Raw genomic sequence first — 20844 nt, forward strand, 5'->3', positions numbered from 1 at the left:
TCAGGAGGGCGTCAGGAAGGACAGAGCTAGGTGTCCGGCTTACAGCCTCGGTCCGCGTTCTCGTGCCCAAGTTCTCTCAGGCTGACTCCTGAAGCCCTGGATGGGGCACCTTTGACTCTCTAAACCTGTTGTGAGATTTGGCTAGTCCTTCACCACAGCGGGGTTCTACTTACAGTTGAACCCTTTAGCTCAGAACCCAAACATGCCTCTGATTGCACAGTGGCACATTCGATGAATACTAATTCCTGGTTCTAGTCTGAGAGAAAACTTGTTGCATTCAGACGCCCGCTCACATAAAGACACTAAAGTTTTCTGATTGCCTCCTTTTCGGCTTACAGCTGTGGTCCGAACGGAGGCTGCCCCTGTTAATGCTGCAGGTGGGGGGGGGGCCACAGAGAAATACACTCAGAAGCACAGCTTTCAGATGTGCCACTGGCTAATCATTTCGCCAGTGAGGTCCAGCCTGGCAAGGTGATTTCTGTCTATAAAAACGTAGTATTTTTAAATGTCCTCAGCTGAAACTTTCAGGTTTCCTTACCCTAACTATGGTTTTCCTAGGAAAACGGAAGTAACTACGTTTATATAGCCTAATTAATGAAAGAGTCAAAGTAGAACAGCCAAGGCTTCTTTACAATTAAAAATATTTCGGGAGGGCTCTAAGTCCTCACACCCCCCTGAGGATCCATCGCATTCAGTGGTGCTGGGAGAGGGGTGGACTTTTTCTCCGTGTGTAGCCCCTGGTAAGACATCCCTGCTCCTCCAGGTAAGCTCTCATCCATGCTTCTGGAAGTAACCCTTACAGAAAACGTCTATTGCTCTTTAATGCCAGTTCTCAGCGTCAGAAGCTTTGTTTCCCCAGTCAGTTACAAAGATGAGCTGTACTCGTCGGCGCAGCCCCGTCAGCCCCGTCCTTCTGAGAGGGGCGTGCCGTAGAAGTAAGGGCAACACAGCGTGGCATCCTCCCACCCTTTCCAGCGAGGCCACTGCCACGTCCTGTACCACCGAGAACCCACGCCCGCGCCTTCCCACCCGGCGGTGCCCCCTCCCCCCGTGAGTGGCAGAGGGCTTATCGTCGTTATTAGTGCTGAGCAAGTTTGCCTCCAGCAATACTAAAGTGCGCATCACAGAGCAGCGCTGCGTGCCGCGTTAGAAGTGAGGAGGCTCACCCAGGGGATGCCGCGCTCCAAGTTCCAGCCAACGCGTCAACAGGCAGGCACCGAACGGAGCTTCATCTCCAGCTATTTATTTGGTCATGTCTCTTCCCTGAAGTTCCCCTAATTGAGCCAGACACCGTGAGCCAGGGAGCACGTGTTTAATGACAGCCAGCGCTATGCTCTACAGTAGAGAGGCGCCTGAACTGCGCTGAGGGGCAAAGGGCACCAGCCCCTCCCTCCCCAGCGGCAGCCCCTCCCTCCCCAGCGGCAGCCCCTCCACGGGACGGGCACGGGCAGTCGGGCATCTGCTGTGGGCACTGAGTGGCCTCTCACAGAGTGCTCAGGAGAGAGGCAGATAGAAAACGAGACACACCTCAAAAGATGACCGCAGGAAGCCAGCGAGGCAGAGAGTGTCTGCATGGGTGCCAGCCAAAGAGTTAAAGACCAGTCGCTGTGGGCGGCTGAGGATGAGGCTCTGTCAGCCAGCGGCTTGCTACCTAAGCACAAAGATGTGCGTTGATACCCAGAACCCGCCTTTAAAAGCGGCATGCATCCACTCACGCCGGGAGCCTGGGCACTGGGGATGTCGTAGATGCGCCGGTTCTTTCTCTGTCGCTTTCGTAAACACCATGGCAGGAGCAGCGTAAGGAGAGGCAAAGGGAAAGTCCGCGATGGTGAGGAGGGCAGAGCAGCCGTGGCCAGACCAGCCACGCACATGCACCGCACAGGAGGCAGGAAGCGGGAACGCTCACTGCAGGTGTGGTGGGCTATAAAGTCTCAAAGCCTGGCTCAGTGGTGAATCTCCCCCGCAAGGCTCCACCGAAGGGGACCGAGCATTTAAATGCACGCACCTCATCCAAACCGCAGCTGTGCGGTACAATTCCTATGCTTTCTGGCCAGCCAGCAGGTCCTAATCAGTGAGCCCCAGGCCAGTGAGAGGTCTGTCTCCAAAGATGGAGGGGGGGGGAGCCTGGAAACGGCTCAGTGGGTAAAGCGTCACCGTAGAGCCTGACAACCGAGTCTGAGTCCTGAGACCCGATGGTGGAACCAAAGAGCTGACTCATACAAGTTGTCCTCTGACCTCTGACACATGCTGTGAGTATAAGACAGACAGACAGACAACAGGATGGATGGCACCTGAGGAAAAACATTAAACACATACACACACACACACACACACACACACACACGTGCACATATACACGTACAGCCAAGAAAATGTTAAAACAACTAATTTTCTCCGTATATTCATTCATCAAATGCCCTTTTGGTGCCTGCTGTGTGCCAGCCCTCTCTGAGCCCCAGGGGTACAGCAATGAACAAACACAAGATGCTTCGCCTTTTTCCGCTGCCTTTCTAGTGAGGGCAAGCCGGCAAGCCCTTGATAGCAACAGGTGAGGTGTGGTGCTGTGGAGAGATAAAGCCACAGGAAGCAGGGCACAGGAGGAGTTGCAAAGGTCTCTGGCCCAAAGGACACTGACTCAAGTACCTGAGAGGAGGAGGAAGTGAACACATGGAGGTCAAGGGAAGGGACACAGCAATCACCGGCGACAGTGATGGCTGAGGATCAAGGCCTGGGGTAGCGGCAGGTAGGAGTGAGGGGCAGCCCACGCTTCAGGAAACATAATTGGGGTGGGACAGAACTAAATCAAATGAGGCTAAAACTGCTATGCCAAGACCCTCCGGTGACAGCCAGACTTGGCCTCCCTGGTCCCCTTTGAGGCCTTTATATCCAAATGAGAGAGGAAGCCACTGGACGGTGCTGGGTGGACAGATGACAAAGCTCAACTTGCAAGTTTGAATGTTTTTTTGTTTGTTTGTTTGTTTGTTTGCCATTCTTTGGGGTAGATAGGAGAACCAGGAGAGCTGGGAAGATCAGTGGCTTTGATCCAGACAAAGATCAATCACAGTGGACAAGCACAGAACTAATGGGAGATGCTGGCTGTGTTCATCAGAGCCCTCAAGAGAAACAGAACCTACAGAATGAAAACGTGTGTATATATGGGAATGTATTAAATGGCTTTACAGGCTGCAATCCAGCTAATCCAACAATGGCTGGCTAGGAACAGAAAGCCCAAGAATCCAGAAGTTGCTCAGTCCATGAGGCTGGATGTCTCAGCTGGTCTCAGTACACACCGGAATCCTGGAAAAGCAGGTTCTAATGCCAGTTGAAGGAATGGACTTGCTAGCAAGCAGGCAAAGAGCAAAAGCTTCCTTCTTCCATGTCCTTAAATAGGCTTCGAGCAGGTGTGGCCCAGAATGAGTTGAGTCGTGCCACCTCAGGCTCTCCCCACACTCAGGAACTTCCTTGTCTGGAGACCAGGCACTCTTCTCTACACTAGCCCTTGCAGTTCCAGTGTGCAGCCTTGGCCAACCCCCCCAGTACACCCATTGGCTACCTGTCCATTCACCCTTCACCACGAAGGCTGTGCCCTTCTGTTTGCTAACAGAGTTGACTGTACAGCTTTATAAAATTAAAATTCCCTGTGCCAGATTAAATACATTTATTAAGTAGTCAAATAAGGAAACAGGAAGATAAAAAAGAAGCCAAAATCATTCTTTCCAGAATTGACTCAGGATTTTCTCGAGTTCTTCTGGCTAGAAAACTTCTAAATGGGATTTTTTTTTCTCAATTTTTATGCCATTAAGACTGAATAAAAAATGGGGAGCACATTAGCAACCAACTTCAAGCCAAAATAAAACACAGAAATATGACTCCAGGTTTTCCTCCTTTATTTTTAGTTGCATGTGAGCCTTTTCTTTCTTTAAGATTTATGTGTATGCATGTGTATGTATATGTGTGTCATGTATGTGAGATTGCCCATGGAGATTGTAAGTGGGCATTGGGTCCCCAGGAACTGGAGTCACAAGCTGTTACTGGCCACCTGATGTGGGTGCTGGACACTGAACTCCAGTCCTGTAAGAGCAGTGTCTTAATCACTGTTCCATTGCGATGAAGAGAGAGCCTGATCACAGCTTGCTTTACAGTTTCAAAGGTTTAGTCCATTTTCATCATGGTGGGGAGCTATATAAGGAGCTGAGAGTTCTGCATCCTGATCCAGAGGCAGCAGAACAGAGAGCTGAGCCTGGCATAGCCCATCCCCCGTGAAACCTCCTCCAAGACCACACCTTCTAATCCTTCTCAAATAGTGCCACTCCCTGATGACTCCACATTCAAATATTTGAGCCTGTGGACGCCATTCTGATTCAAACCACCAGAAGTGCTCTTAACCACTGACTCACTTCCCTGGCCCTGCTGAGTCACTCTTTTTAAGAGGAATGGATGGAAAGACAAATAACTGGTTTTAATAATCCCCATCAAGACTGTCTTGTTCTTGTATGTCAGAGGCACCATCACTCCTGAGATTTTTGTCATCATAAACATATCGTGGAGAAGAAAATTCCTGCTAGAAAACCAAGAGTAATGCCAACAACACAAGTGCATATTTAGTCTGCTTAGTGAGGATCTAGGTCAGAGCTTACTCGTATTTACTCTCTAACAAGACTGTCTAACAAGACTGTCTTGTTCTTGTATGTCAGAGGCACCATCACTCCTGAGATTTTTGTCATCATAAACATATCGTGGAGAAGAAAATTCCTGCTAGAAAACCAAGAGTAATGCCAACAACACAAGTGCATATTTAGTCTGCTTAGTGAGGATCTAGGTCAGAGCTTACTCGTATTTACTCTCTAACTAACACTGACCACCTTTCTCAAGTTCCCACTGACTGTTAGGAAGTGACAGAATCAATCCAAGTTCTCTTCAGGGCGTCGGCTGCTCTTTTGTGTCAAAGGAGTGGGTGCTTTTTTTCCCTAGAAGAATGGAAGCCCATCTTGAAAGTTGTCCAAGGGAGAGGAAAGGTGGTTCAGCGGTTAGCACTGGCTGCTCTTCCAGAGGGTCCAGGTCACTTCCCAGCATCCACATGGCTCACCGTTGTATGCAACTCTAGTCCCAGGGACTCCAGCTTCCTTGTCTGGTTTCGCCAAACACTGCATGAATGCGCTGCACAAACATACACGCAGGCAAAATACTCATACAGGGAAGATACAAATAAAATTTATCTTAAAAGTTCTATTGAATTAGACAAGGACTTCAGTGTTGACAGATGGAGCCTTTCCTGTGTGATGGCCATGTTAAGGGTATTTGTACCACCTTCTGTTATTTTTTTATCATGTGAAAGAATATACTCTGTGTTTAATGTTTTCACATTTTATGAGGACAATGGAAGTCTGTCTTTGAAGTTGTCTGTGGGCTGGCCAGGTGGCTCAGCAGTTAAGGGCACTGGCTGCTCTTCCAGAGGACCCAGGTTCAATTTCCATCACCCACATAGCTTCCTCAGCCTAGAGGAGTCATCTCCTTAGTTTTTGCACACCTCGTCTCCACAAACGTGGGGGCCTCCTGGAAGTTGCAGCCAGTGTTGGCAGGAAGGCTGCTCGGCTCAGCTCTTCCATCCCGCCCTGCTTTCCCGCCCTGCTTATCACCTGCAGTGCTGTCAGGTGAGGGTGTACCCGTCTTCTGTGGCTGCAACCTTCAGTCGGCAGAGCTAAATGTTTGCTTGTCAGCGTCTGCTGGGCTCACCCAGGCCATTCATTAAACATCTTTTCCAATCAAAGCATACCTGTTTCAAAACAGAAATAATGCCAGCTGCTCATTTTGGGCTTTTCTTTCGTCTTTATTTACATAAAACTTCCAGCACAGTGCTAGGATGGCAGAAAGGCAGAGAGGCTGTCCTTAATTTTCCTAATGGGCTGAAAATAACCATCAGACATCTTTGGTTCAAAGTAAATAAAAGCCTCTTTGTTCCAAGAGGCACCCCTTCCTGGCAGGCCTTCCCGTGTAAACAGTCTTTTCCATAGGCTTTTGCCTCCATTGTTTTGTGTTGATATTGTCACAATTCCCTGTTCTGGGGCACCTAAGCCCCCTCACAAGTTACCAGTTTAAGCCGATGGAGAGGACAGGCTGAGAAGCCTGTGTTTGGGTTCTACCCTCACCCGCACCTGCGTATCCAGGGGCAATGCTCTCCTACAGGCCTCCTCGCCTTCCGACCCTTGAGGATGGCAGCACTGGCTCTCTCGGTTGGCACAGGTGGACGGACGTGTGCTCTCAGAACAGACATTCACTGGCCCCCCCTGCCTTGCTAACAGACAAGACCTACAGGTGGCTTCTGCCTGGCCTCGGGCCAGGTGTCCTCACCGGAAGACCTAGGTGTGAGCACTACCCCTCCCTCTACGGCCTTGGTTACCAGAGAGGCCGCTTCTCCTCATGGTGGCCTTAGGCATTTATTCCACAACGCCCTATTTGTTGATTTTCTTTCCCAAGCCTGTTCATTTCCAATAAAGGAGGTTTTGTTTTGCTTTTTTAATGCTACTGTTGAAATATGAAGGAAGGGCGACTGTAGGAAATTCTGTATAGCAACTCTCTAGAGGAGCACAGGAGCTCCAGCCTGCACTGCAGGGAACACTGGGCTTGCAGTCGCTGCCACTGCACGGGCAGAGATGTAGGCAGGAGAGTGATGCTTGGTCCGGCAGGAAGCAGCTGGCCCTCAAGGACAGCAGAATGCCTGGGCCTCTTGTGCACTCTTTGCTCGGCTGACACAGATGTCCCCCTGCCTGTGAGGCAGAACGGGCCTAACGCAGGCCTCAGGTTGGAAGGTACTGTTCTCCTTCTGAGTGTCTGTTAGACTATACAAGATACCCTCTGGCTGCTGGAGACAGAGGAGCCTGCCAGCCTCCCCGAGCCACTGGCAGCACTCAGTGTCCAGCAGCTTCCACGGGCCCTGAGCCCTGGAACGCTGCGCAAAACTCTGGAGAGTTCTGTCTCTCTGCACCTCATGTGGGATGCCCTACTGTATAGGAAGGATAGAAATAGTTCCCTCTGGCCTGTGAAGTCCTAGCCCAGGCCCAGATGGTGCCTCACATCGGTGGCAACGTGAAAGAAGCAGTTACGAGTGGAGTGCCAGGCGGAGCAAGGAAGCTGGAAGACGCAAGCCCGAGGCAAGGATATGCCCACACTGCATATTAGGATGTTCAGAGTGCTGGAACAGAAAACCATCATTAGTGTTCATATGCTCTGTGTCATCGTGTCTCCTTTCCGTTTGGGGAAAGCCCGGAGTGATGGCCAGAATCTGAGGTCCGTGCAGTTTAAACACCACCTAGACAAGAAACGTAGCCCACAAGCCTCTCAGGACAACCAGCCGAGCCATGCACACCCACCCCAAGTGGCTAGCTGGTCTTGGATAACCTCTGCAATGGACCATACCCACCCCAAAGTGGCTAGCTGGTCTTGGATAACCTCTGCGAGGGAGCGACAGTAAAAGGAGCAAACGCTGTTTTCACTTCTGGAGTCCACTCTGTGCCCACTCATCTGTGCTGCGCAGTGACTTGTTACTGGGTGGAACTTGCCATCTGCCTGGCTTTGGCACTGCGCCATGCACTGACCACCCACTAAATGGGGAGGAACTCATGAACATGAACGGTTTGCGTTATCTCTCTTCCTCCTTATCTTCAAGAGCAAGTGTGAGAAATTAGCTTCATTTGACTGGTGTGAAGCAGCTGGAATAGCTGGCCCAACCAAGATCAACAGGCAGCAGTTGTAAATAGGACTCTACCCAGGAGTGGCTCTAGCTCCAGGCTTCTCAATGCCACACTGTACAGCCAGGCCGCTGATTCCGTGAATGATGGGCGGGGCATGGGGAGAAAGCTTGGTGTGTAAAGTGCTCGTTGCATGAGCGTGAGGAGTCGAGTTTAACTCCCAGAACATTGAAGAGGCTGGCTATGTTAGCACACACTTGTGGGGTGGAGGGTGGAGAGAGGCAGAGGCCTGAAGCACATGGACCAGCCAGTCAAGCCTAACCAGAACCCAGGGAAAGACACCGTGTCAAAAGACAAGGTGGGCGGCTCCTGAGGATCAACACCCAGGGTTGACCTCTGGCGTCCACACAGACCTGTACAGCGCTTTACCCCACACACATACACCTGCACATACACAATAACAAGAATTAAACTCCTGCCTGAAACCATGGCTGTTGTTGCTGAAAACCAGCTTGATTTAGGGTCAGCCTGAGCCTGTTCTAACCGATCCCGAGATTGTGGTTAAGGCCTTGCTATGGCATTGTTCCGTGCTCTAGGATCTATGCATAGTAGGACTGTAAGTCAGTGCTCGTGAGTTTCACTTTGACTCTTCTGTCTTCAGTCAGAACAGTGAGTGTGTGTGCCTGGGCTTGTGTGGCAGTGAGGGGACTTCATCTATTGATGTTTGAAAAGAAGAGCCATGTTCCTCACACAGTGACTGCTCTGCTAGAGCTCCTGACGAATTTTAGGGCAAGCAGGAGCTTTCCTGAGAGGCGTGTGATAGAGAGAGACATGAGGTAACAAGAAGTCGCACATTTGGATGCTAAACTTATGGTGTTCCTGAGAACAAAGTCAACAAAAGTGGGAAACCATGACAAGAGAGAAGAACTGAATTCCAGATTTGCCAGGAGCTCCCCTCCAGAAGTCAGTGAGACTCCGAGAAAGCGTGTAAATGGAGAACAAGTCATATGGCTTCAGGAGAATGACCTCTGAAGGGAGTCAGTGGAGCGTGTGCCATCTCTCAGCTAAGCGGGAAAGCCAGTGTGTCCAGACCCTCGGAGTACGGAAGCCCTTGCCGGACACTTCACCACTGCCTCAGATTGCACGCTCTTTGTCAGTCCTCTTTGTCTCCCCTGCCAGTTTGTACTCCTCTCCCCGAGCGGAGAGGGCACACATTAGCCTCAGCATCTAGTGGAGTGACTCGGATTTGTTCTAAAACTGTCTTTTTCAGGATAGGAAGTATTAACACGTTTTCTGAAATAATCATTTCTGTGCTGTGTACCTGTCCCATCCTTAAACTCAGTAGAAGAGTTAGAGAAAGAAAATGATGGAGCCCTAAGTCAATACTAGAGCATGTGGTATAACCAGAAAGCATGTCCTGTTTCTGCAAAAGACACGTCAGGAGGAAGGCCACCCTTAAGGTGGAGGCTGATGTAAGCCAAGTCTTGATGAGCCCATGGGCCTTGATACATAAAGAGAAAGGCCAAGGTTGAGCTTGATGCTCAAGGCTTGAGCCGGTGACAGCAAATGATCTGTGAAGTTTACTTTAGTAGAGTCCTCAGAGATCTGTAATTAAAAAGTTACAGCAGGTCTAGTTCCGCCTTCACAGGTGTGGGGTCAGACAGGTTCCTTACCGGCATGAAGTCGTCAGCCCCAGTGGGTGACGAAGCCACCGCCTACTTCCGAGGGGCCTTGTGAGGACTGGCCGAGCTGTGCAGGCCGAGCCCTTCACGTCAGTGGCACTTTCCAGATGACGGCAGCTGTAATTATCTCTCACTAAAGTTGAGGAGGTACCGGACTTGATGAATGGGCCCTGGAAACTCACTGCATCTTGCGATCAGGGCATTGGCTTTAATTAATGTGTTTTGAGAAGATTAATCTGGCTGTGGTTTCTAGGATTGATGAGAGGAAGAGTCTGAAGACAGGGAGGCCTGTCTGATCTGAGCTGGACCTGATGAGCTGAGCTGAGATGATGAGTTTGAAAATTGGTGCAAAGAGGCAAGAACCCATAGAACTCTAAGCGTTTTTCATAATTGGCCTCAAGCTTTGAACTGTGGATTCTCAGTAAGCCAGGAACAGTAGGGACTGACTGCAATGGTAGTCACTCGTTGATGTGGTCAGGAGAGAGCCGCCAGAAACCAGTGTGGAAGGCAGGAGGCCAGCCTGTTTCTCTCCTTACAGCCATAGCAGGTAGAACAAAGCTGAGGCAAACCACTTCAAAGGGGAGGAAGGAAAGGAGAGAGGGAGGGAAGGAAGGAAGGACTTATGATGATGAAAATACTGTGCGGCTACAAGTAGGTAATTCTGAACAGTGTTGCAGACTAGACCTTTTTATTGTGAACCAGAGGACAGCCTTGCATGGCAGTTAAAGAAAAGGCCATGTTTAATCTTGGGGGAAAATGTGCCCGTTTCTCAAAGATAAGTCAGGAAATGTTCATCTAACACAAAGCAGCAAATGTTGCGACTTGAGCGCGATACAAAGGGAATTTTCTAATTCAAAGAACATAAAATAAACATACTTAAGTGAGAGGGGGAGCGTGTTCTTGTCCACCCCGTTTCATCCCCTCCTTCCTGGGTGTAGGATGAAAGCAAGCCCTTACTCGCTTGTTAGTGGAAGAAAGCACGTTCTTGAAGTTCCTGCATGGCAGATGTCAGTTGAAAGCTCTGCTTATGGAATGTGCTGCAGTGTCAAACCCTGTTGGATAATTTTAGACGAATGTGTCATGTGTGACATGGAAATATGGCACGCTGTACATTAGTGATTTCCCAAGTGCTCGGATCAGGTAGTAATGTGGGGAGAAAGTGCTCTTTATCTACCCACACAGTGTGCGAGGAGAGCAGTGGGAAAATGCTTTCCGTGGAAATTACGTTAGTCAGAAAAGGAATCCATTTACAACATGCACCTTCTAACATCTTTCAGACAATGCATTGTATTAAAGAGGCATTTTTTGATTAATGTTTTATAAACATTTTTCAGCATGACAGCTCAAAGTCCCTGTAAAGTTGTAAGTGTGTGCATAGTGTTCGCTTCCATAAAGTCAAATGCCATCTCATAAAGTCTGCTTGAATCCTGTCAACCATGCTGACACAGAGTCAGAACCTGGGAGCATTAAAATTAATTTGCTTCATTTATATTACTGCTGTGATAGGAAGATGAAAAGAATCTCGTATTTAAATTTTACTTTAAAAGGAAAACTCAAGTAAGTTTGTTTGGGTTTTTTAGTTTTTGCTAATTGGGTTTTTTCCTAATTAACAAATGTAGTAAAGAGGAGGTGATAATCTGTATAGTAGCATTATTGTGGAATTTGGAAAAATTACAAGCCCTTCCTTCGATGTGTTTTTATGAGCGCCTACTATACCCTCAAAGATGAATCACAAACCTCTGCTGACCTGCCACTTGCTGAAGGAAACATGAAGGTTCAGGCTGTGGTAAGGATTGAGGGCCAGCAGGGTCATGTGGAGAAGGGCTCGTCAGTCTGAAGGCTGTAGGCTACATTCTCAGAGGGGGCAACCCAGGCGCAGAGGGCTAACGGGTAAAGTGGGTACCGAGAACTGACGGGCATCTAGACAAAGGAAGCTGAGCAAAGGCCTGGGGGTGAGGCAGATCGTGGAGCCTGAGCCGAGGGGGATGGAGAGGAGCCCAGAGGTATCATGGGTGCTGGGATGCAGGGAGCAGTGAGAGCAGAGGGCTCCAGCATGCCTCCACGTGATCAGACTGCACTCAGGGTGCTCAAGGAGCCCTCAGTAGGAAGTGGCCAACATTCTGATGTGGTGCCTGGGTATGTCAGCAGTTGAAATAGAAGAGGTTTATTTGGGCCTGTGGCTTCCAGGGTTATAGTCTATGGTCATAGCGCTGTCTTCTTGGGCCTGTGGCAGAACATCAACTTTGAGTACACGGTAGAAGGGCAGAGCATCTCTGCCTCCTGCTTAACAGGAAACCAAAGGAGAGAGGAGAGGAGGCCGGGGGCCCACTGACCCTTCAGGGGCACAGCCCACATGACCTAAGTTCCTTTTATAAGGCTTATTTTCTTAAAGGTTCCAATATGTCCCGAAACACCAAGCCTTTAATGGCTGGGCCTTCTGGAACACAAGATCTAAGCCATAACACCGGGCTCAGGTACAGCCTGGGACTAAGCCAACACACCTGAGTGCTGGTGCGATGAGGTTCAGTGAGCTATTAACCCTGGAAGAGAAGAGGGCAAGAGTGTGTCTCTATCTACAAGCTGCTGGAACAAAAACTGTAGTGATTTCCTGATTCAACATGGCAGCTCCATTGCCAAGTGGCAGAAATCAAGTGTGCTGGTATAGTGGCTTCTGGAAGACCCTATAGCTCCTCTGTGGCTTCTAGCTGTTGTCCAGATGTCCCTGGACAACTGGCGGAGGCACCGCAGGCAGAGCCACAGCACAGGATCTGCTGACTGGGAAATACACTGTGTCTCTACCTCTCCCGCCTTCCTTTTTCCACCCAGACCTTGGAGGATATGAGGGTCCGCTGCAGTCACGCTCAGCTGAAACAAAGCAACGCTGAAACAAATAATTTGAGAGGAACCCTAAAATTAGAAAAGTAAAGCAGGTGTTTGAATGATGGAAAAGTAAGATGGACTTTACAGCGACTTTCATCGCGAGTGCCCTTCTGTCACTGAGGTGTCTGCGACAACCAGCGGACACACTGGAGGACTCAGGCCTCATCACTGACACCAAGCTTCTTACCTCTGAAATATAATTTTCATCCCTGTGTTTAATATTGGTCACTAGGGAGGTTAGCGATGGGAAATGTGATTAATAACCACCGCGGAAGTCTTGTCGGCGCATAAAGTGGTGGGGAGAAGGTCCTATCCGATGTGACAAATGTGTGCACGGCTGCAGGTCATCCTTTCTCCTTCAAGCAAGGCAAGCGACTGTCATAGAAAGCCCAGTGAGAAACACGCCGCCAAGGCCTGCTAGCAGAGTAGCTCTGCGCTCTCAGTAAATGGAAGCGGGGAAGGGCCACGAGGACGCACAGGAGTCTCGCTGGGAGGAAGTGGCTGAAGCTGGGACCAAGCGAGGTAGGACTCTCAGAACCAAATGCTTAGAGAAAGAGTGGGTAGCAGGGCACAGGCTTCCAGAGAGACCCCGGGCGCACAGTGAGCTGCCATAGCTAGCTGCTGACGGCCAGCGTCCCATGAAGAAGTCAGTGCTGGCTGAAGCAGAGCAGTGGGAGCAACGAGCCTCCCAGTTCCTTCCGTCCTCACATCCACACTGGCAAGACCGTCGAGGGTACAGCCAGCCAAGGGACCGACGTTCACTGCATCGCTGTGAACAGAAGGTGTGTTTGAAGATGAGAGGGACCTGCAGCACCAGAGAGCTTCAGACCTTCAGTTCAAAGAAGGGCAAGACCACCAGCACACAAAGCTTCTAGAAGGTCAAACCACAGCCGCGTGGTGTGGTCCTGACAGTAGCTTTGCTTTTGATCCACGCGGAATCCCAGCACCATCGTGCTGTGGGGGTCAGGGGAGTTCGGAGTCTGCTGTCCTGGAGAAGCCACAGTCCGGAGGGCCGCATTGCCAAAGCCCGACTGCACAGGGAGCAGGCGCACACCAGCCCCTCTTCTGCGCCCTCGGGTGTCGGTGCACACAGCGTCATGAGTGATGTCACCAAGGGCAGCACCTTGGCATGAAGCTGCTGTGAGCCTTTATTTCTGCTTTGCCTGCCTGCTTCATGGCAGTCCTGGGAGCCGCTGGTGTGTGTTTACTTAGCTTGTGGAGTTTGCAGTTCATTCTGTTGACTTGAGAGCAGCAGCACCAGACCCCTGGCCTCTTCTCTGAACCCACTTAAGCTTGCTGGAGAAAGGCAAAGAGCCTGGATACATGGCAACAGAAAGGTGACATGGATGATTTAGCTGAGCAACGACAGTTCTTAAATTTTAGTCAGAAAGCCTGCTCTCATCACTTTAAGGACAAGAGCTCTCCGAACGTCTGAAGTTTATTCCCTTTGAGCTCCCACGTGCTCCCCCTCAGTGCTCTTCCTTGCTGGGTCTCTTCCCCTTGGTGCCTTCTTGGAAGTCCCTCTGGAGCAGCAGAGCTCATCAAACGTCCTTATCCTCTGGGTTCTGTGTGTAGCCACAGGATGTGGCTTGTCTAGACAGGGGAGTGATACGTGCATCCTAGGCTCTGCAGACCTTCCAACACATAGATTTTTAAGAGTTTTTTTTAAAGGGCTACGATATTTTGTTTTCCTCTGTTCTTTGTCTTGTTTGTCATATTTTCTGAGGGTTTTTAGGGAGCACAGAAATAGAAGACAGGAAATGTCTCCGCGTGTGCCATGGTTCCTGTTCGGGAGGGTTGAGTGTTCTCATCGTGCATCAGTGGTCTGTGCAACTCTGGAAAAGAGAGCGCTAGGAAATACATTTTTGCATGAAGGTTTGAAGTTGACTAGCAGGCTAAAAATAATCGAAAAAGCCAACCTTCCCCGATGTGTTGTAAATAAAAAGCCACCTATGCTCCACCCTCGGCGCTGTTGAGGAGCTTGGGCCCTTATCAGAGACCATGGAAGAGGAACCAGCAGAAAGCTGAGTGTTTGAAGCACTTGGTTTTGAGAGCTGGCATATGTACACAGCAGAAGAGCATGGCCATTGGAAAGTAATGGGTAATCACCTTGAGCTGCTGGTGTCGGGATTTGGCTAGCGAAAGAAGCCAAAGGCGTCCTCGGTGGTAGTTGCCTAGAAATGGGCACAGCCCGCTCTTACAAAGTGTTAACCATTCGTCTGCTTGGGTTCCATGGAGTCCTTCACTTGACGCTAGTTTTGCAGTTTACCTGTTATATACCAAGTTGTTTCATGACTAGAAAGCACATTGGGATCCTTAGCCATGAGAATGACATTCAGGGTTTGTGGCTAGAGCACATGCTTACACGTTGTGAGGTCCGGGGTTCCATCTCAGGCTGTTCGCCCAGCTCGAGCATCTTCCCGAGATGGCTATCTAGACCACACGCTCTCTTCCTGTGTCCTTGGGGCTCCCTAACGACCAGCAAGAAGGGAGCCACAATTAACCTTTCCTCAGTCCTCCCAGCCTTCCCAGAGCAACTCCATTTCATAGTCTTCCTCCTCCTGATGAAGGAGCTGCTGCTTTTGAGTGAGAGGTGCTGGCGCCGCAGAACGCAGACCACCTTCCCCTTTTCGTCTGTCCCAGACAGAACTTAGAGCTTTATGTCATGCAAGGAAGATGTGTTGACTTTATCTGAGAGCCTCCCATTTCAGGTCTGTGAATACACAGGGGAAAATAGCGTAAGAGGTCATTCCAGAGTTCTGGCTTTCATGGAGCATGCCTTTAACTTGATGCCAGCCCAAACTTGTCTCTGCATTTTCTGTCTTTGTTGACAGGAATTCCGATGCTGAAGATCGTGTTTGCAGGCCATGAGCATCTCTCACTGATATCTGTGCCCTTGCTCATCTACCACCCAGCTCAGATCCTTCTGGGAAGTGTGTTGGTGCCAACCATAAAGTCCTGGATGGTGTCGAGGCAGAAGGTGAGACTGTGCAAAGACTGATGGGATCCAGATGAACTGAAATGCTCTTTCTGGAATCAAATGATCCATACACTTAATTGCTCTGGTATATCAGTGTATCTATTCTATTAGTGAAATATACTAATGGGCTCGGGCGATGACTGGCTGGAATAGAGTACTTGCTGCTCAGGCCTAAGGACCCAAGTCAGAGCTGCAGCATCCACAGAGAGGGCTGGGCATGCCAGTGCGCTCCGACTCTCAGCCCCAGAGACAGAGACAGAAAGCCTGCGGCCCACTGGCAAGCTGGGCTGCCACTTAGACAAAGGAGAGCCCTTGTCTCAAAAAGGAGGTAATGAGTAGCCAGGCGGCGGCAGCACACACCTTTAATCCCAGCGCGCAGGAGGCAGAGGCAGGTTCATCTCTGAGTTCAAGGCTAGCCTGGTCTACAGAGAGAGTTCCAGGACAGCCAAGGCTACCCCGTCTTGAAATACCAATAGTTTAAAAAAAAATAAAATAAGGTAATGAGCAACTGAAGAAGATACCTGTACACAAGAACACGCGTATGCACACACACACTCATATACAAATAAGTGTGTAATTACAGTGTACATTGGTCCATTCAGTTTGACCAGGAAGAATGGGTTGAATGTGTTTTATAAAGGCAGTAATCCTTGTACTGCGCACGAATACTCCTTAGCACCCTGGTATTGATGAGAATATTGATGGGATGTTTAAAATGGACGCTCCTTGCTTCCTGCACAGCCCACCTGCGGGCCCCAACCTTTCAGCCATGCTTTGCTGATGCGGCTGAAATTGGACTTAGCCAGAATACCATTTTCACTTCTAATTTTCCATAATGGTAAAGCTGCGTTTGGCAATTAAATATAAAAGCTAACTATCAGGAGCCCACACAATATTAATTTCCCCATACTTAGCACAGAATATCATTACATAATAGGCAGGTCCTTGAGACTTAATTTCCAAAACTATTAGCCAAAATAACAGTCATTGGCTCAAAGAAGTTTAGGTGATGCAGAGAATATGGTGTCACGGTGGACACTGTCCTCATGGTGTGGCCCTGCCACGAGTAACTTTGGTGTGTCCACAAGGCAGTGACTGCTAACAGAAGAGGCGTCCAGTGGCAGAGCGCCCTCTGCCGTGTCCCCAGTGTCCTGGATGACAGGATGGCCACAGGCTGCACCCCCCTGGCGCTGTGTGTGCATGGCAGGCCCCGTTCTCTGCCTTGGCCAGCAGTGGACACTGAGGCACCCTGCCTGGCTCTGCAGCTTAGCTACAGCCACGCTCTGGCAGAACTTGCTATGTCCATCTGACAGGCTAGGACACGGGATGAGAGAGTTAGATGATTTGCCCAGGGTCCTGTAGGGAGCCCGGTACTAGGTTTAGAACTAGAAAACCCTGTAACACAATAACAGAAACCGAATATCACTCTACAAGACTCCCAGCAAGCCCCTGAGTCACACCTGAGAAGTTTAGCCCCTCTGATGTCATCACGAATTCAGTGACCAAAGACAGCAGTGTCAGGCCCCAGCTCAGCCACAGAGCCTTGCACTCAGCCAGCAGGACACTGGTTCTGTCGACTTCTCTTTTCACCTTCTTTGAAGATTCCTTTTATTAGTGTGTGTGTGTGTGTGTGTGTGTGTGTGTGTGTGTGTTTCCGCCTCAGTATTAATGAATACACATTAATAGTGACAAAAAAAATGAAAATTAGCTGGGCCTTATTGAGCAGGGCTGTAATCCTAGCTACTACTCAGGAGTCTGAGGCAGAGAATAGCAGGTTTAAGGCCATTCTGGGCTACAAAATAAGTCTAAGTAAGTCCAGCCTGGGCAACTAAATCCAGCCTGGGCAACTTAGTGAGACCTGTGCCAAACTGAAATTTTAGACGGGCTGGAGTATGGCTTAGTGAGTGAGCGTTAACCTAACATCCACAAAGCCCTAGAGTCAATACTACAAGAGAAAATACAAGAAGAACTTGTTTGAAAATGCAAATACTATAGGTAACAATATTCACTTGTGCTAAATAAAAAGTTAATTGGAGTGGGGTTTTCTTCTAAATGTCACAAATTTTTTTGAGACTTAATTGGGCCATGCTGTTGGCTCTCCATTTAGGATTGGCTAACTTAGAGTAATCCAAAGACCTGGAATAGTTACCTAGTAGACTAAGTACTAAGACTAAGCCTTCGGGGTATCATCATTACCTGTGTTTTACAAATAATAATGAGCCCCCAAATATCCAACTAGTGCAGAGCAGGAGTATACAGACAGCCAGGCCGGGCTCAGGGAGATGACCGTCGTCTGGGCAGGGAGCTGCCAGAGGGTCTGTTTCTAGGGGTAGGATCGGCCATATGGTACAGGGTGCCAGTCAGCCTTCGGTTGCTGTAATAAATACCAAGACTAAGAAAATGGAAGGCTTAAATGGAAGGCTTCCTGTAGCTCCTTGTTTTGGAAGTTCCTGTCCATAGTCAACTGGCTGTGTTGCTTTGGGGCCTGTGAAAGCAGCAGCAGGTCATGGTGGGGATGTATGCAAGAAAAAAAACCTTCCTCTTACTGCTGGGAACGGGGGTAGGGAACGCAGGCCCCTGCAAGGTCCTATGTTCCCCTCTGAGGACACGCCCCAATGACCTGACTATCTCCCACTAGGCCCACCTCCTGTAGGTGATCTGCCATCCTCCAGGGGTGGCAGTACTACCCTGGGACCTACGGGGACGTTCAGGATGAAGCTAGCATCCATGGGTGGCCTCTCCCCTCCAGCAACGTGTGTTACCTGGTATGAGCTGACATTTTGCCTGTGTGTGGACACCGTCGACTCTGATTGTCATTTCTAACTCTGATTGTCATTTCTTGCAGGGAGTGAAGCTGACAAGACCAACAGTATGACTCGGGACTCGGCTTCCTGAAGCCGTGTATATATGTACAGGCTTGTACATACAAGGGTTCTGAGGACTTGTCCTTGGGAATGTTGCTTTGATGCCTATTTTATTTTTTTACAGAAAAAAAATGATATACCTGTTTAAAGTGCCTTAAAATGTTTTTGACAAGAGCGTTATTTCCAAAACATACTCCGTTGGTTACTTCCAGGGGCCGTACAGTGTTTTAGACTTAATTTTTTTCCCTAATGCAGAAAAAAAGTTTTAGTAAGGGACAAAAAGCTAACAGGTTTTCTTTGTACTGCCTTTTGTGCAAAACAACTCCAATAGTTACTGTAACGTTTGAAATGAGGTCACAGCATCCAGAAACCATCCTCCTGGTGACAGTGAAAAATTCCAAAGTCTCATGTGCACACTTTGATTCACTGCGAGGTTCTTTGTTTCTAAGACTGTGGCGTGCCTCTTTATCAACTCAGCGGGGGTCACAGACGAGAGATGCCGAGAAGCACAGGGTACCTCATTCCTTGACATCGTCTTCTCCAGGCATCCCTTCAATTAGTCCCTGCACACCCCAGAAATTCTTCAGTCCCGTCACAAGAGTGTGGGGGAACAGCTTAAATCTGTTATAAGCTGCTTCAAAGAAAGCCCTGATGTGAGTATTGAGGTAAACACAGACCGGTTCCGGAGGCTTTCAGTCACATCCCAGTTTGCTCCTCCTCTTTCTTCCATAATCCCTTTGTTTCTCATTTCACTTGCACATTCACAACAGCCCAGCTACACACACTGAAGCATCACAGTCCATCTTAGAGTGGCAGTTAGCAGCGAGCTGCGCTCACATTCCACAGCCGGGACCCGGCACTTTTACTGTTACAGTTCCAAACTGCCCGCTACACCCTTTAGTTAAGCGCACTTAAGACATTCGAGGCAGTTTATGAGTGAGAACGTCCTTTACTTGACAAATGTTCACGACGTCTCTTAAGAAGTCAAATCATATTGCCTTAGGAGTCAAAGACAATAAAAGGTCATGGGCATGAGCGAATGTTACATGTCCACACTGCCTAGCCAGGTGGAAAGGAAGCTGGTCCGCAAGACCTAGGCCATCCATTCCCCAAGCTGTGAACAGAACTAGGCCTGGAATTGGGCATCAGCCTCCAAAGGAGTCTCTGATATTGCCTCCAGTGGCCAGAAGAGCTCAAGCCAGACCCAGCGGGGAAACGAAGCTACGTGCTCAGTGCTGGGAGCACCTTTCCTGTGTTCCCGGAATGCCGTCCTTTCTTGATTTAACAGACAGAGTTGTCGTGGGTCTCACCGAGGCCCTGCTGTTTCCTCGGCAGCTGCCTTTGTTATTGGTAGTGGTGGTTTTAGCCCACCATGAAGTCCAAGTTCCCTGGGCTTGTCGTGGTTAGCGTGGTTTCTTGGTGCTAGCTCCGGTCCTCTGTGTCTCAGAACCCCCTAATGCTCACTGGAGCTCTAACCCTGGTCTGGCCTTGTGAAGACCCATGCTCAACAAGCGGAGGGGCACTCTGCTGGGGAGAGGGCCGCAGTGAGTCTGTTTGGTAAGTGTGAGCTTGTGAAGACCCATGCTCAACAAGCCGAGGGCACTCTGCTGGGGAGAGGGGCGCAGTGAGTCTGTTTGGTAAGTGTGAGCTTTCCACAGCAGAAAGGTCTTCACATCTCATCCCTACACGCCTTCCGGGCTTTCGAGGAAGTGCCTCCAGAGCTGTAGTCAGAATTCGTCATGTCATTTGAACACTGGTGTCCCCCCCAACTTATCTACCTCTCTGTGTAAGGCCTGCAGTAGGAGTGACTGGGATAAAGTTCAACTGAAAAGGCTATGATAACATTTTATCTTTTGCTTTAAAAATGTGTTTTGTTGTCAAATAATCTGATTTATATAATAAGCTTTGGTAGCTTTAGTAACTTGTCTGTGGCTACTTCTCCTTTTACACAAATGTGTTAGCATATTTTTCATAGCGAGCAAAAAAGAAAATCAAAATTTATTTTAATTTATGCTTATTAAGATTCAATTAGCAGCTTAAAATAGTTTCCCATGTTTATACACTGTCAATCTCTACTTGATATATTTGTTTGTCCAAATGTCTTTATGAAAATAATGCATAGGATTATATTTGTTTACTCATTTTCCACCTAAAATTTGGTTTTCTAATGTCTGAAATGTTAAGGGATAGTAACGCAGTCTTTACACATGTTCCAAAATTTAAGATTCTGTGGACTTTTTTTAATCCTTCTGTTTCTGTTTAAACTGACACACCTCTGGTTGATGCTCAGTGTTTATGCTAAATACCAAATTTTTTTCAAAAGGATGTCTAAGTAATAAAGTGGGTTATTTATAATGAATGGAAAATAAAAAATAATTCTATGATTAAACAGAGAATACTTGAGGAATCACTGGAAATCTCACGGCTCGTTTTTACCTGATTTCTGATGCACTCACAGCTTTCCGGGGATTTCTTAGCTTCCCTTCAGCTCAGGGCAGCGCCAAATGTGGATGAGCAGACAGCCAGGTCATAATCCTCCCTCCCACCCATACCCACCACCTGCACCACACCACGCCATAAAGCCATTTTTAGTACGCTGTCTTTGCATCAGACTTAAGGAGCCAAAGGAAACAGCAACAAGGTGCAGAGGCGGTGGGTGTGGGCTCACCCCGCTCCTTGCAGTGTCGATTAGTGGAGAAGACAACGCTCTGGCAAGCCTTTCCCAAGCCCAGGGCTGCTTTTTGCAAGCCAGT

General features: G+C 48.9%; 1 protein-coding gene across 2 annotated transcripts in view; it reads left to right on the forward strand.

The window, feature by feature from the left end:
* The window catches only part of Slc10a7 (solute carrier family 10 member 7), a 210100-nt gene extending 189592 nt beyond the window's left edge, over positions 1 to 20508 (forward strand). For both annotated transcript variants that reach the window (XM_021645308.2, XM_021645309.2), the window contains 2 exons: positions 15082 to 15227; positions 18073 to 20508. In XM_021645308.2, the coding sequence (XP_021500983.1) occupies positions 15082 to 15227; positions 18073 to 18102 (176 nt within the window). In that variant the 3' untranslated portion in view covers positions 18103 to 20508. The remainder of the gene's footprint in view (positions 1 to 15081; positions 15228 to 18072) is intronic.
* The last annotated feature ends 336 nt before the right edge of the window (positions 20509 to 20844 follow it).

The sequence above is a fragment of the Meriones unguiculatus genome, chromosome 10 (genome assembly GCF_030254825.1).
Source record: "Meriones unguiculatus strain TT.TT164.6M chromosome 10, Bangor_MerUng_6.1, whole genome shotgun sequence".
NCBI lineage: Eukaryota > Metazoa > Chordata > Mammalia > Rodentia > Muridae > Meriones > Meriones unguiculatus.